Source organism: Tyto alba, unplaced genomic scaffold, assembly GCF_018691265.1.
Source record: "Tyto alba isolate M040663 unplaced genomic scaffold, T.alba_DEE_v4.0 Super-Scaffold_7, whole genome shotgun sequence".
Taxonomy (NCBI): Eukaryota; Metazoa; Chordata; class Aves; order Strigiformes; family Tytonidae; genus Tyto; species Tyto alba.
Window position 1 is genome coordinate 13,954,597 of NW_024881328.1, and position 16,649 is coordinate 13,971,245.

The window sequence follows — 16,649 nt, forward strand, 5'->3', positions numbered from 1 at the left end:
TTTCCCCGCCCTCCCCACGGCCCCCTCGGGCCCCCCTCCCGCCCCCCGTCCTGCCCTCGGGGGGCCCGGCCCCCCGCTCCGGGGCTGCCCCGGGGGCGGGCCGGGCCGGGCCGGGGCGGGCCGGGGGAGGGCTCGCCCGGCTCCGGCGCCCCGGCCCGGCCAACCCGCGCCCGCCGGGGCTGAGCCATAAAAGCGCCGGGAGCCGGCGGGGCCGCGGCTTCAGCTGGCGGCAGCCGTGCCCGCCGCGCCTCGGGGTGGGCAGCCCGGCTGGCCCCCTCCTGCCGCCCGGCCTCCCCGGGGACCCTCCCTCCCTCTTTCCCTCCCTCCCTCCCTCCCTCGCCGCCCCCCAAGATGCTGTTTTGGCACACGCAGCCGGAGCACTACAACCAGCACTCGACCGGCAGCTACCTGCGGTGAGTTCCCGCCCGCCCGGGGGGGCCCGGCGGCCCCGGCACGGGGGGGGCGGGGGGAGCGCTCGTCCCCCGTCCCCGCAGCCGCCCGCCGGGGTTGGCTGCTGCTGGCCCCTTCGGCGCAGAGATGGGGGCTCTTTTAATTTTTTTTTTTTTTTTTTTTTTTTTTTTTTAAGCGCCGAGTTAGACAACAATCTGCAGTTTTGCTTTATTGCTTTTGCCGGCTTCCCTTCTCTCAAGGGCTTGGGTAGCGCAGTTCAAAGGGAGAAGGTGCGGCAGTTGCAAAGTGCTGTCAAAAGGCTGTGGGAAACCTGTGTTGGCAAATGAAGTGGGCATCCAGTTTTAGTTTTCTCAGGATGGGGTTTCTTTCTCTCCTTTTTAGGACGATGGGTAAAAAAGCTCAGAATTTCACTTTCTGAACTTGTCTAAACCAGCTTTTTCCTGCCTCCACACAGTTGCGTTTAATTAAATGTGCCTAATTTAAGCACAAGGGCTGCTAAACAATAGTCTGTAGCATGTGTAGCACAAACCCGTATTTCCTCCCTCCAAAAGACAACAAAGTGGACAACTTTGGGAGTTTCCTTTCTGCTGGGTGCTTATGATTTTTTTTTTTTTTTCTGAATATGTAAAGCTGATCTCTCAGCTGGTGTCGATTGCTGCTGCTCCACTGAAGTGCGATTTTGCTGAATTGCAGTGGTGGAGAAGCTGGCTGTGGCCCAAGAGCCTGGCTTTCAAAATGTACCCCCAAATAACCACTGTTGAGAAAACATTGAGTTTGTCCCGCGAAGTGCTTTGAACACAGACAATACTTCCCTTTCACAGAGACATGCAATCTTAACTATTCCTGCTCCCTATCAGTGTTTTTGTAAAGGATTTTTTTTTTTTTTTTACTAATTAATAACCTCCTGTTATCAAATGATACAATATTGTGAGATTCATGCTTCCTGGCAGCTTCTCTGCTTCTTCATCCAAGGTTATTCACCTCCTCCCTTCATCCTAGTAAGTCTGTTTTGACAACAAAAGTTTTGTTTTCTCTTGCTTTGTGCTTGCAAACCTGGTTAGTTTAGGGCAGTGAGAACGTAGTAGCAGAGGAGCATCAGCGTTGGCACTTGTGCATACTGCCTCTGCATTAGGGAGCATTTATGGCGCTCAGGCTGTTTTGTTACTTCCGTGGATTTGTAGTTCACCAAGCCTGGGTCAGGCTTGAGCCTACTATTCAAATTCATCTACTTGGCCAGAAAACACATTAGATTATTTTTGCTGGCTTGATGCTAGCTGGGAGGATAAAGGACACCTGGTCTGACAGGAAGGCTGATAGTATGAAGGTAATCTGTTAGTGTTTTAGGAACAAACTCTGGCTTTAATGAGTATCTGTCACAGTGACTGTGGTGTTTTTGATCTGGGACTAAAAGCCTTAAAACCAGTTTTATGGTAGCAATGGCCTCGGGTGTTTCAGAGAAGTTGAGTTGAATAAAATCCTGGTTTTTTTTAGGGACCTCTAATTCAGGCCAATTCACTCTCCATGGGAATGTGTTGACATGCATTTCAAGAGGGTCATTTTTCTGTTGAGCTGTGCCTTCTTGAAAGTTCCCCATACCTCTTTGTAGCGACTCTACAGAGGAAACTGAAATAGCACAGTCCTTGAAATAGCCGTAAGGAAAAGTTTGTATCAACTGTATTTTGAAGAGGAAAAAGGCTTTATGGGTATCTGAGACATCTGTGTAAATTCTGCTGTACTTCAGTGGTATTTGTAGTTATAGCAAGACAATACTACAGAAAGCTCCTCATAAATCTTCATTAATTTTTATGGAAACCCAGTAGGTATTTTACTGTTCTGTCAGCTGACTGAACTCTCAGATACTTGTGAAGGGAGAAAGTTAGGCAGACTAACTGTTGGTTAAGATCAGAACTGTAAAACTTTAGTGTAAAGCTGAAACTTGGCAGAGTTTTAAGGGTGTTGGCCCCCCCCGCCCCTTTTCTTTCCCCATAAGGATGGGAACTGTTGTAAAAGCCTGCTTTTTACAAAACTTGATTTGCAAATCTTGAGTGAAGAGAGCTGAAAAAAATATTGTGATGTCTTATATAGGGTATATACCTATAGCTTAGAAATTATTTTACGCCTTGATCTGTTGCTCACATCTTTCTAAGTTCCAAACACTTTTAATAAGGTAAAATGTTTGAGAAGGGCTTGATCCAAAGAAAAGGATATCACCGACTGTTAGTTCAAATGCTATAGGAATAAATATGAGATTCACTTGTGTGGCTTCATCACTGCTTTAATATGGCAAAGCTTTCCAGAAACCAAATCACGGATTCCTCCATGCTTACAGTCTTCAACAGATAGCTGTTCTAGCAAGTAGTAGCGCTGTTAAGAACTTGAGGTGAAATACAATATTTGATTTTTGACTTCCCCTTGTCTATATTTCTCAACGGTTTCAGCTGAATAGGTGTAAAAATTCCACACTCTTAACTGTTAAACCTGGGCCAGATTTTGTGCGCTGTTTTCTGCACAACCACAGAAGCTTTCAGGCTTCGGAGTTTTTCAACCTGTTCTCATCTGTAAATCAACGCTCATTCCAATAGCATTGTGCAGACGGGTGTGCTAAGAGCAAATGTTGGCATCCAGGGTGAGTGGAGCAGTATCAGATCCTCTGTGTGTTTGTGGAGCAATATTATCTATTTCAGAAATCTACTGCAGGCATTTCTGTCACTTCATTACTGTAGTAAATCATCATCACTAAGGGGGAAAAAAAACCCCAACCATCTCTGTCTGCAGTTAAGCAAGAACTGTGATTATGTCAGTAATGCCAGTAAGCAAATGGGGCTGGATGCCTTAGAGCTGGTAATATGGACGGGGTGGGGTTAGAAGAGAGGATGGAAACAGAGATGGGTATTTATTTTTCTGCTGTCTGTATCTGAAATGGTGCAGTTTGCTCTCTGGCTTTATTTTGCCATAAGTAGGAGTACCTGTGTTTGAACCAGGCACTTCATTAGTTTGCTATAAACTGCTGCACCATTTCACTCAATCTGGTTAGCCTTCAAGGCTGCAGGTGCTATGTGTGAACGCAGGGTGGATCATTAACTGAACAGGCAAGGAAAAAATTCTTAATGCTCTTTCCATAGGGAGCATGCCTGTACATGCTGGCATGTTCCTGAAGAGTTTTTCTTAAAGCATTTTGTATATGAGATTGCTGAAAGAAGCAGAGCTGCAGCCTCTGTAACGGGAATCTTGAGTCCTCACACATCTGGAGGAAACAGAGAAGAAAAAAGATCACTTCTTATTATGAACTGTCTGTGTTCAACATAATCCTCCAAATCTGGAAGGATATTAATGCCTTAAGTAGGTAGACACAATGATCAGAAATATTAGCGACATGGGGAAGGCTAATATGGTTCTTCAGTATCAGACATGCTGAGATAAGGATGCTTATTCCTGACATCTTATTTTGTACTAATCATTCTGTTGTGCTCTCACCACTGCTAATACCCGTTCTGCTTGGGGATTAGTGTGGCTTGGGATCAGTCTGACACTAAATCAGCAGACAGGTTAGCATGAACATTTTGTAAAGGAGCGAGGACTGGGACTGTGTGCAGGTCCTAATGAAGCTGCTCCTGAGCACCTGTGTGTGTGCTTATGAAGGCAGCACAGTGCTGATTTAAGAACTATACAATTCCCTGGGACGAGGTTTATTAGAGTGCAAGGAGATGTTACGGGTCAATGAATCCAGAAGTTCATGCCATCATTTACCTGAATATCTCTTTTTTTTAATACCAGAGCTGTGTCTGCTCCTCACCCTTGGCTGCTGCTTGAAGACATTTTACTAATCTGACATTCAGCTGTCAAGATAAAGTGCCCTTTCTTGCTTTTTTTTCTGAAAGGCTTTCATCTGAGAACCTAGGGACTCTTAAACAAATGTGCTTCCACAAGAATGAAGAACCTATTTTTGATATTTCTTTTCTTCATCAGGAAGACTGCTTAACTGAAAAGTAAATCTGATTTATGTTTAAAAACATAAATTAATTATCAGAAATATTCTGTTTTGCTAATGATGTGTTCTTTCTTTTATGTCCAGTAGTGACATCTTAGATGCAGAAGTTGCCTTGTTACATTATACGGACCAAATATTTCTTTTTTAGCCATCATAACTCGGTGTTTTACTAGAGACCATCTCTATCTCAGAGCATGAGAATCGAGTGCAGAGTGAGGCTAGGATATTCCGTAAAGTCTTTGTAATTAAATATGTGTGAATTGTATGTTGCAGAGATGTCCTTGCACTGCCGATCTTCAAGCAGGAAGAGCCGCAGCTGTCTCCTGAGAACGATGCCAAACTGCCACCCTTTCAGTACGTCCTCTGCACAGCCACGTCGCCTGCTGTGAAACTGCATGAAGAAACCCTGACCTACCTCAACCAAGGTAGGGTTTGTACTGTACTGGAGGAGTGCGTATATCCTGGGAATAATTCATGAGAGAGAGAGAGATTTAACGTCATACTTGTTCCTTACTGGGAGGGCAGCGGGATGGGAAAAAGAGGGATAGAGATGGGGAGGGGGATGGAGGACAGGAGGAATACTTAATTTTTCACATTTTTATACCAGATTGTCAACTGTTATAAAATAATGAGGTACCACTGATTTAACTGTTGACTTAAAGCAGTGTTGTAGCATGCACAGATCCCTGTGGCCAGGTATTGGCTTGATCTCAGACAACTTAAACTGCAGCCTCCTACCTTCATCTTAAAAGACCAGATTAATTAAATAGATTGGCGAACTTGGGGTTGGGGAGGGCTCTTAACATTGCAAGTCCCCACAGGCTGCTGGAGGGCAGTGCCAGAGGATGAGCTAGCAGGTGTTCAAGGGCTTCGGGCTCCGGGCAGTGTGTGACATTGCTCCCACTGGCTGGGTGATGTGGCTCAGCTCAGCCCCTAACCTGACAAGTTGCTGGGTTTCAATGCAGCAAGGTCCTCTATAACCGACCTCATAGACTAATTTTTACTCCTGGATAAACAAGCACTGTCTTTTTCTTTAGGTTTTCCATACCACCCCCAAACCCCTAATCTACCCCCCTCTTTAGCAGAATTCGTGCAGACACATCTGTGGCTGGAGTTTGGCTGTCACTTTACGGCACCCCCTGCTCATGGGTCCCGGGGAGGGGATCAGGCCCCTCCAGGCACAAATTATGCTGAAAATTTCAAACGCTTGTTTTCTGCCAGGTTGTAAATAAGGGCATTAGCCTAGCAACAAGCTGAGGGCTGTCTGCTCTGTTACTGAGATCCTTTCCTGCTTCAGGACACTGTCCCAGCTCTTTAAGCTTTGGGCACTGAGCACGAAAGCTCGCTCAGATGCCTCTCTGGCTAGATTTCTCTCAGTGCTTGTACAAAGCAGAGCCCTGACCTCCCTTGGACTCTGACCTTGGGTGCAACTGGCTGCTGGATCTGCGATGCTAGCTGGTAGAGATCCATGGAGCCCCCATAGAAAGATCAGCTAAGTGCTGCAGGCTAACATCACAGATGTTTCTGGCACTGTGTTGTCTCCCAACATCAAAAGATGCTTGATATTTGTGACTGCATTTTCCCAGCAGACTCCAGGAGGTGCTACAGGGCGTATCAAGAGTGAGATGGAGATGAATCTTCCTGTGAAACATTTTCATGTTTCAGAGTAAAATATTTTCTGTTGTGAAAAGCAGTTGATGGCTAAATATTTTAGCACACATGAGGCAGTGCCTGCTTTTTTACACTTGTAGGACAAAACTTAGCTCTTTACATAATACCATGAGTTTTAAAAAACTGTGTGACTAGAGCGGTCTGTGTTTTCCTATGCAAATTAAGACTCACTGCTTGTGCAGATAGATCGTGTTTTGTTAGCCTTTCTCTTCCGTACTATTGCAAGGAGTTGTCTTCTGCTCCATCTTGACACATTACTGACCACTGACAGACCACCAGTTCTTGGATATCTTCTGCATCTGTCTTTTATCCCTCAAGGGGGAAGGTAGGATGTGTCCTTGCAGAATATACCCTGGAGAGCATGAGACTGGACAGGCCTGGAGGAACAAAGCAGGGATGAGTCTGGCAGAAGCTGTGCAGTGAGGCGGAGTTGGGAAGAGGCTGGGGGAATAAGCAGGCACTCCTTAGTGCTTCTGGCTTGTCACAGTGGATGGAAACAGCACCTTTTCCTAGAGGTTCTTCAGGGTGATTAGTGGTAAAAAGTGGTGTGTCTCCTGAAAGTTGAATGGTTCACTGCTTTCTGTTCCTCTTGGCAGGAGCTCCGCATCTGCCTGCCACCTGCTCCAGAGCATCCTTGCCTCATTTATTTAAGCTTGAAAGCAATTTGTCTTCTGCTTTGCACTGAGATGCTCTGGGTTTCATGAAAAACCTCTTGAAATTCAAGGATCTCTGTAGGCGGAATTTTTTTTTCTTGAGATCTTGCAATGTACCTACTTTAAAAGCCATTCTGCTCCACTCCAGCAGGTTGCTTTAGAGTCCACATCATTTGCTGCATCCTTGCTCCCAGCACTGACCCTTTCTGGTACCAAGGGCAGGCCTTGAGAGTAAATTGGTCTGAAATGTAGTCTATTTTGATACTAAGTCCCTTAGACCAAAATCCCTTGCCTGTGCTAGTTAGGAAGGAAGGACTGGAGTCTGCTCCCATGTGAACATGAGCTGCTGTGAGAAGCTTGTGGGTTCATTGACGATAACTACAGCTATGGGGAAAAGAGGATGCTGGACACATGTTTCAACCAGCTATGGTCAGAGCTGGGAAGTCTAATTTCTATTGGTGGGCTATCAGTGAGGACACTACTTGGGGTTAAAGAGAGATGACGATTTGTCTTGCAATTCCAGGACAAAGAATCAATTAGAATTGGCAGGTAACCTCCCATTTCACTTAGATGTTTCTGTTTAGGAACTTCTACATAGAAGGGTATTTGGTCTTTTTCATGATATCTGTGTCAAAAGCATGTTCGATCCGCATTGACCTTCTGGAATAAAAAATAGGAGGTGTGTCTATTTGGAAACAAAAAATTAAGTCAAATTTTATTCTCCTTTCAGCATTGCTTCTTTGTGGAAAACACTTTTGATTCTTGAGCTATATATTTTCCTAGCAGGTACCTGCTGTGTAGGTGTTTTCCCATCTCTTCTCCAAAACCAGAGGAGAGTGCTGCAACTCTTTGCTTTGACCTGATCAACACAAGCCAGCAAATCTCACCCAGGTGCTGCCACACTGATCTCGACTGTCCTGCTTGAGCTGGAGCTAAGTGCAAGTTGAAGGTTCTGACAGAAAATTGATCCTATTAATAGAATTATGTTGTATGAGCCTGAGAAGGCATGTCAAGGGGACCTTGAGGCATCCCAGGTTTCTGGAGCCAGTACTCATGGCATGTCAAAAAGCTGACTGACTTCAGAGCACTGTAACCCAGCTGCAGTGCCATAGCCATCTCTTGAAGCAAATTAGATCATTCTCTACACCTTATTGCCTTATGCTGACTGTAAGCAAAGGGACACCTCTTGTACCTTACCCTCTTTTTGTGCTTATCATGGTCTGGCCAAACACTGTTACATAAAACTTCCCTTCTTCCTTGTATGCTTGAGATTTGTGATGGATTACTTTAGCAAATGGGTAACTCCATTAATGGATGTCCCTCTAACCTGTCTGCACTGGTGAGAGCATCAGTCATAGCTGGCTCCTAGTAGGGCATACACAAAGACACAGTGGCTGTCCCAGCTCCAGTAAAGCAATTCACATCCAGCGTGATTGCTTACCCAAATTGCGAGGACTGGGTTTGGAGTTTTCTGCTTGCTGGGTGACTCTTGCCACTTGCTGTCAAAATGTTCCTTCCTGACTTGAGCTCTTCACCATTCAGTAACTGACCTTTTTTCACAGTGAGGCAGCTCTGCTTCTACTCCGAGACACTTATTCCACACGTGACTGGTCCAGTGATGGTCTGTGTGCAGAATTGGATAAAAGATATGTCAGGTCTGATAGAGCTATGGAGTGGGGAAAGCTGGAGGAACTGGGTAGTAAACTGAAGGCCAAGTTTCATAGCAGAGGTTGAGGAACTAGTGGAGAGATTCAGGTGAGATCTGAAAGGGTTTCAGATGGTCTAGGAATAATGGTTGTCCAGTGGCTGTGTTTGTGTACAGACAGGAGAGGGATGGGAGAGGGCTTAAGGATTGTGGAGCATAATAAGTTTTCATAAGCCTTGCTTCTTGCTGGATAGACCCAGAGAGCTGGTCAGTGACATTGAGGAAGAGATCTTTGGCCTGGGCTCTTCACAAGGGTGACGGAGGAAGCTGAAAGGACCAGTGTTTTCAGCAAGGGCAGGGGAAGAATTTGTGAGGGAACATAAGGGAGTGAGCTTTACTGTTGTGTTAAGTTGACTTGGGGACATTCAGCAGTGGCAGGCTCCCAGGCTTATCTGCCCCAGTTTGAAACCATGAGTGCTCTCTGGCTGCAGCTCTAGAACCATCCTGTAAATGAAGTAACTAGAGTCAAATCCTTAGCTTGGTTTCCAAAGACTGACTCATTACACTTGTCTTTCCTGATCTCTTCCCTCCCTGCCTTCCCACATTCCTTTGTAAACTGGATCCAGAGCCCTGCTAGCCCAAATTGAACATGATCTTAGTTTGCTAATCCTTAAGGCAGTTCCTACATTGAGACCTTTACTGGACCTCAGGAGGATTACTCATCCAATGGGACAAAATATAGGCTTATTAGTATGGTGTCTTAACACCACTCCACCTTCAGTCCATGAAACTGGTAAAGGTGATGTCCTCACATTAGGAGCTGCTTCTGGCATCACTCCTTTGCTCAGGGATCATGTCTGTCAACAGATTTAGTGTCCAGAAGTCTACAGCACAAACATCGCCTAACGTTTTTGGAACAACCCGCCTTTTAGCACTATTTCAGTGTCTCTTGTGGATAGGGATTTTCAAACAAACAATCAACCAGCAACCATATTACAAACCACTGCTTTAGCAAGAGGGCTTGATGCAGTTGCATATTCCATGGTCTGCAGTCATATGGGGTGTGGTTTGACCATGGCTGGTTGAAACTAGTTTTGAACATGGACAGAAATGGGAGCAATGAAGGTGGTTCCAGAAATCGCACCAGGAGGAATGTGGAGGAAACAAGCACTGTACAGTAGATCTGAATGTTAACAAATGTGAGGAAATAAAATCATTCCTTTAAAAAACAAAAAGCTGAAAAACACAAAAACCTGAAAGTCATTGCCCTAGGGAATCAGCTTGTAGTGCCAGAACCACATGTAGACTGTGAGTTATTCAAGTCATGATTTTGTTTCATGACCAGCCTTGGGTTGGCTCAGAGCCTCAGATCTAAATTACTCTAAAGAGGGTGGTTAAGGTTGATGGCAGAGGGTCACTGAGAGCAGGCTGTGTGACAAATCCAGCCCTGTCCCCCAGTGGTGCTTTGCAGTAACTGGCTGTCACCTGCCTGTAAAGTTTTCCTGGGCTCAGTTCAGCTCTCCAGAGCTGCAGTATGTGACTTGTGGTTCTTGGCCACTTGTATACTTCTAGTATACAGCTGCTTAGGGTTAGGAAGGCTGGCCATCTCTGCTTTACAGTGTCTTCCAGGAGTCATCTTTATTGCCAGTCCTAGACAGTTCAGAAAAAAAAAAACAAACCAAAAACCCAAACCATGAGAGAAAACCACTAACATCTGAGAAGACCTATGATGATATTGGGAGTGTTGCTGTAGAGGTGCATAAGCAACAGATGCCTCATGAAACTAAAGATGGACTTAGTTTGAGTCTGGGCCACACCTAAATGAAAGCCCCAAATTTCAGCCCTCGGGTGCAAAGGCACGTATCCAGGTTCAGGACACGTGTGAATAAACTGGTACACTTTAAGCTGTGCTGTGTTTAAAATCTGCTGGCTGTTGTCCTGCCTCAACTCACTGCAGACATTCTGCATTCTCTTCCAAAGAAAGGTGCAGAAAGCACTGGGCAATGAGCAGCTGAAGAGGACACCTTGAAGCCAACTGTTAATTGCTTGGGTGGGAGATGAAATCAAATACAAGAGAAGGCAAAAAAGGACCTTTGCCTCCCTTAAAAAGTCTAAAGTTCAAATTCAGTTGTCTAATCTTCTACAGCCGGAGAACCCAGTTTTAGACACTGAGATGTACAGTAAATGAAAAAAGCTGTTTTGTATTGACGTTAACTCCTACGTAATTGAGTTTTTATGGGGTCACAACTGTCTGAATGTTTGTAGTTTTCCTGGAACAATTCTTTATTTGCCTAAATGAAGTGTAGAGAAGGCTGTGACCGTCTCTGCTTGGATGGGCTTCTGGTTTAATTATAGCTCTGTTTGTGGGGATATTTTTGCTTTGTCCCATGATAAGAACTGCCTCTTCTCCTAACAATCACTGCTGTTAGTGACGAGGCCCTGGGTACTTCAAGGAGCTTTGCTGCTGGTAGCCTCTCCTGTATGAACATGTCCTCCACTCTTGCCTGAGATCACAGGCACAACAATGAATTTGTGTCAGTGAGACTGTGAATATCAGGTGCTCCCTAGTGCCTGCCCACCTATGCGTCCTTCATCCCTGATCGTTGTGGGGTTCCATACTGCTCCTTTCCGCTCTGTTTCTGAGTCTGGATGGCTTAAAAAATGGCCGACAAAGCTGGTTTGTCTTTCCCATTTCTGAGACTGACTACTTGGTGTTTTTGGTTCTTGTGGTGCACCTCTTCGTCTTTGGAGAAGGAATTTGTCTCCTGCTTGACTTTGAAGGCAGCTCTGAGTAGGTTCTGGTGTCTTAGCTGAAGCCATTAATTGTGCTAGCAGCAATTTCCCCATATGTCTGGCAGCTCTGTCTTCACTTGGCAGCCCAGGATAAACAACCCTGTCTCCAAACCACACCATCCCTAAGCTCACTATGAATCTTGCTTCAGATGACAGGGCACCTCTGCATAAGTAGAGCATCTGACTTCTGTTGTCCCTAGGAAGCTAGAATCTCAGTTGTCTTTTAACTAGGCTGTTTTCTATTCTTTTTGTAATGCTTTCTTCTGTTGCTAACATCTGGATGAAATTCAAATGGGATTGTGAATTTTCTGGATTCTAGCCTGAGCACAACTCCTACTGGAAGCCCCTAGATTACATTTTGTTCTCCCACTTCCATAAATCTTCAATATCTGTGAAGGAAGGAAGAGCTCATATGTTCCTCTGAGTGTAGTGAGAAGAGAATATCTAAGATTTTTTTTCCTCACATTCCATGTCACTTTTTTACTTTCGCCCATCATCCATATCTACTTCAAGATTCCTGTAATAATGACAGTGAATTTTTTGCCTGTGATTTTACAGCATTTGATGTTTGTATAAATGTACCTATCAATCTGAGAAGATGTGGAAATTTTCCGGTTAACTTTCTCTAATTTGCAGTGTCCTAAAAGATCACATTTTAGGTAGCAATAAGAAGCTTGAGGTATACTGTAGTTTTGACATAATCAACTTTTTTTATTGGAGCAATACATGATATTTTTTCTAAAGAGGCTGGAAAAAAACACCTTTTTTTTCCTCTCTTTGCTTCCTACCAAGCTTTTATTATATGTTCCTGAAACTAGACAGCAAGTACTTGAGCGATGAGATTCCTCTTGTCCTAGATCAGTGCCACATTTGTGACCAGTGTCAAAGGTACATTCTGCTTTGATAGGGTGGTTGCCAATCACAATTTCTCCCCTGCTCTGTGGTAGGCATTGACTAGCCACGTGTGGGGATGGGACTCGCTTTCTCCCAGTTTTACTGCAGAAACGTGGTGAAGGAAGTGACTTACCTGAGGGCATCTGAGGGAGCTGGCGGGTAGGGTCAGGAATCACACTGAGCTCTTCTGCATCCCACTTCAGCACCCTCACCCGGACCATTCTTCTTATCTGAAACTCGAGTAAATATTACACACAAAGCTACTCTTAAAGACCCATAAAACCTGCTGTCCAAATTGACTTAGAACAGGTTGAAACCAGAAAAAGCCTGTATATTTCACTTGCACAGAGGGGGCTGAGGTTTTCTGAGCCAGACAGATGTGACTAAGATAGTCCTGGGTGTTTCAAGTACATGCTAGAGAAGTGGAAATACAGGAAGAAATTATTTTCACAGGGCAGATACTTATTCATCTCTCCATCAGAAGTCTATCATTTCTTCATTGACTAATTTGTATTAAAAATCAAAATTTAACTCATGACTTAGATTAGGTAAGGTTCAACAAAGCGGATGAGGTCTATGCAAGAGAAGCCCAAGTGCACACAGTGAAGTTAGCAATGGGAATGTTTCTCTGTCTACTGACTGGTTTTGTGTCCTTGATTCAAAGTTAGATTGTAGTCTTGGAGGAATTAAATGTACATCCCTCTCTTTTGCATGGAAACCACTGTAAATGAGGAGTGTTTCTGTTAGTGCCTGTTAGCTATGAAGTGTCACCACTGTAAAATAGACCATCTTCAGAAGTCTGGGAAGTGTACGGAAGAGCCAGATGTTCATATAGTAAATGAGCACTGAAATTTTCTTCCAGCAAACTTGGCTTTGAGGCATGTGCTTGGTTTTCCCACAAGAAAGAGGTAGGGAAAGAGAAAGAAGGGGACAAAGAAACCCCCTTGAGTTGAGGGCAGATTGTAAAAGAAGGAAAAACATGGGAAGAGACATGATGACAGTGAAGATCTATGGTGTGGTGGTAGAGTTAGTAGTTGAATTGGTCTGCTTTGTTCCTGTAGTCTTGCTACTCTGGTGGTAGTGGCAAGTAGGGCAGGTATCCTCAGTGCTGGACTCAGATGGGTACGGAAACACAGTGGAGCTGAGGTAGCTTTGCTGCAAAGGGAAACAGTCGGGAGGCAAGTAAAGGGTAAGACTGTGAATACTAAAGCAAGGCGTGTGCAAATTGTGGTTCTTATTGCCACAGTACAAGCAAGTTTGGAGGGAGACCACACAAAAGAGGAGTTTGAGAATTGGTCGTGACTGGGCAGCTTGATATGGATACAATCTGGACACTGAATACCAGAAACTTGGAAGATATGGCCAGGAAAGGGCTGGCTGTATTCACCCTGCTCCATCTCTGGGTGCTTATAAATGGGTGCTGTGTTGAAGATGAGATGTGGGGCAAGACGAGCCTGCAGTGTCAGGATGACTCTTGTGTTCCTCTTGCATTTCCTGGCCCCCAGTTGGTCCTTCGTTGCAGGATTGCCATGTTCCTAGCATAGTGGGAACTTTCAGGGTGGCCTATTGTGTAGCTGGTGAATTCATAATATCCACTGGATAAACATCTCCTACAGCATCTTGTCAAATGAGGCTGCAGTAAGCAACTGCAGAATATCCACTGCCATTTGTGGCCTGGGGAGGAGGATTCTGCCCTTGCTCCCTGTCCTGCAGAGTGTCTGAACATGAGACACTTCAGCAAGTCTTATGCTAAGTTTTATTTTTGCTTTTGTCTAGCTAAAAAGGTGTGGGCAATCAAGCATGCAAGTTCAGATGCTCTGTCACTCTTGCCTGTTTACCCTTGGGGGTTCATTAATCTTTCTTGTCAGAGAAATCTTCGTGTGTGCCTGATGTCCTGAATAGTTGCATTTGGCTGTTTCAAAGGTGATCCTTCTGCCTGCTAGATGTGCTTCAATTTGGGAGGGAAAATGCTTGCTTTTTTTTTTTTTTTTTTTTCCTTCTTCCTCCCCCTCCTGCATGCTGCATTTGACTGTCAACATTCCTTTGCCTTTATCTGTGCGCTATTTAGGATGTCCATATAAAGTTGCTAGATGGAATTTTTATTGACCAGCCTGGCTTAATAATCAAACAGTTTCCAGGCTGGTTCTATCTAGTGCTGTGTGGATCCATTCTGAGAAATAGGTCTCAGTTGTGTTTTTTCTTTTCACAGACTTTTGTTGGGAATATTGCTTAGTCTAAGGTTAGGGTTTAATTAATTGCTGGGAAGGCAAGCAGACTATTTAGCTACACTAAGTAAGGCCTGAGTCATATTGGTCTGGAATATCAGCATCCCAGTTGGAAATTAGTGTATCGTATTGGTGTATCGTGCAGAAAACCACAAAATGCATAGTGCAAGTGGCCCTTGAAACCTAACACCAAAGCAACAAAAAAAAGCAAGCAGGATTTTGTGGTTGTGTAGCAAATAATCTTTGAACAAAATGTAACTTCAAGCTTGAAATAATCTTTTATAATCAGAAAATGCATAGAATTCATGATAGCTGATTAAATTCCAGCAACGGAAATCAGTTAAGCTTGTACCTTTTAAGCAGGTGAAAGCGTTCCCATGTTGAACTAAATTATTTTTTCATCTGTAGCAAATTGTTGCCTTTCAGTTCTTCTGTCCCCAGACTAAGTGGTCATGTATGCATTTAATGTGCATTAATTACCAGAGACAATAAAAGTTAAAAAAGTAAACAGTCTATAAATCCTCTTTAAGATAGATACAATTGCTTTATGAATCACCAAGCAGGAACCCTCTGGACCTGGATGGTTACTACTTTGCTGGATACTACTCTTGTTTGTAAAGTAGAGTTGCTCAAATTCTAGCCTAGGAGGAGATTGCATAAATTTGCTGTTGCTCAGGGAATGTCTGTTCAAAATACAAATTACAGCATATCATCACCCACCCAGGTTTTTATTGGTGCCCCTGAAGCTTTCAGTGAAGCTGCGAGACAAATTGCATCTCAGGAATTTACTGTGGTTTTCTAAATTTTTATTACCGTTCTGTTCTCTGCCTGAGGTTGGGAAGAAGGTTGTGTCAAGCCCTGTGTGAATAGAGCACCGGGTTGCACAGGCAAGAGGCTGCTTTTGCTGTAGCTATGCCAGGGATTTGCTTGCAAAATGTCCTCTTCATTTCAGGTAGTGACAGAGATGCTTTAGGTGCTGTTGTACACACGTGTCTGATAGTACAATGTGGCCAGAGACCAGGCTGGTTACCAACTTTGAAGCTATCTTGAACCTGTGTTGGTGCAGCGATGGGCAGTGTTGAGAGCATGGAAGGAAAAGGGTTTCAGCATGTTGCTGGCCTTTAGCACTGGGTTTAAGATTTACATTCAGCAATGTTGAATATCATCCTGGTAGAAGGGGACTGCTCTTAAACTGCCACTGCTGCTCTCCACTGCCACAGATGGTTTCTTCAGGCTTTTCCTTCCATCTGAGCCACATGGATGTTAAACCCTTGTCAGCTGAGGACCAGATACTGTCCTGGTCAAAGTCAGACCATTCAATCAAATCATTGCAGAGGCACAGCATCGGTACTCTCTGCTCCTGTGCCATGGTTTAAACCAAAAAAAAAAAAAAAAAAAAATAGCTCTATCACAGCTGAAAGCAGGACACCCTGTCTCCAGCTTTACCACCAAGCATTCGCTTGGAAAGATTGTAGTCTAACCTGTATAATCTGTATTCCTGAGACAGATGGAAAAATTCAGTACAGGGGAACTCTCTATATTTCAGCTGTATGTTTTGGGCTTAGCTAGTTGCAGACTGTCCTGGGAAGTAGGAGTACAGTTTGTTTTAGTCGCACTTGCAGCCACATTTCTTTACAGTTTTAGATGCCTGAATAAGAATGATCTATTGCTGATTTAGTTTTAGCAGAAAATTGTCAGTCTGTGCCTGCTAGTGCTGGTGTCAGTGATGCAGGATTCATAGATGATCTGTGTACCACAGTCCTGAGTGACTTCTTTGCCCTCTTTGACACCAGGTGGAGTTCAGCTTTCTTCAGGTTAGGACACTTATTTTATTTATTTTACTAAGGGATCTTGTTTTCCAACATCCAAGTACTGATTCTTAAGGGCTTCTTTTCCTCACAGTTGTTACAATTGCAGGACTGAGATTGTAATTCACCATTTCAGGCTTTTTGCTGGTTGTGATGGTGGAAAACACACATTTTTCAAGAAAAAAAAAAACATAATCCAAGCAGTTTGGTGCTATAAAAATACAAGTATCTGAATGCTATCCATGCCACACCAATGAATTATGAGTATTATTAGCCACAAAGCAATGAATTTGCTGGGATAAGTTGTAGGGAGAATTAATTTTTCAAAATCAATACCAAAATATTTATATATAAAGGAATTGTGAGGAATTAGGACCAAATTCTCAGTGACAGAATTCCACGGAGAGGGAAATAAACCGCCTGTTTTCTGAAGCTTGGCTGGGAACAGTCTTGTTTTGATAACAATTCTGTGTAGTAACTGCAGTGAAACATTCAGAGGTCAAGGGGAAAGCAGTTAGCATAAAATACCATCTTGATTGAGGTTTTTCATGGCGTAAACCA

The 16,649-nt window shown here is 44.1% G+C and overlaps 1 protein-coding gene across 1 annotated transcript in view; it reads left to right on the forward strand.

Moving 5' to 3' along the window:
- The first annotated feature begins 228 nt into the window (after nucleotides 1-228).
- TFCP2L1 (transcription factor CP2 like 1) overlaps nucleotides 229-16,649 on the forward strand; it is a 37,911-nt gene continuing 21,490 nt past the window's right edge. The window contains exons 1-2 of the mRNA XM_042784320.1: nucleotides 229-413; nucleotides 4,673-4,824. Coding sequence (XP_042640254.1) covers nucleotides 352-413; nucleotides 4,673-4,824 — 214 coding nt within the window. The 5' untranslated portion in view covers nucleotides 229-351. The remainder of the gene's footprint in view (nucleotides 414-4,672; nucleotides 4,825-16,649) is intronic.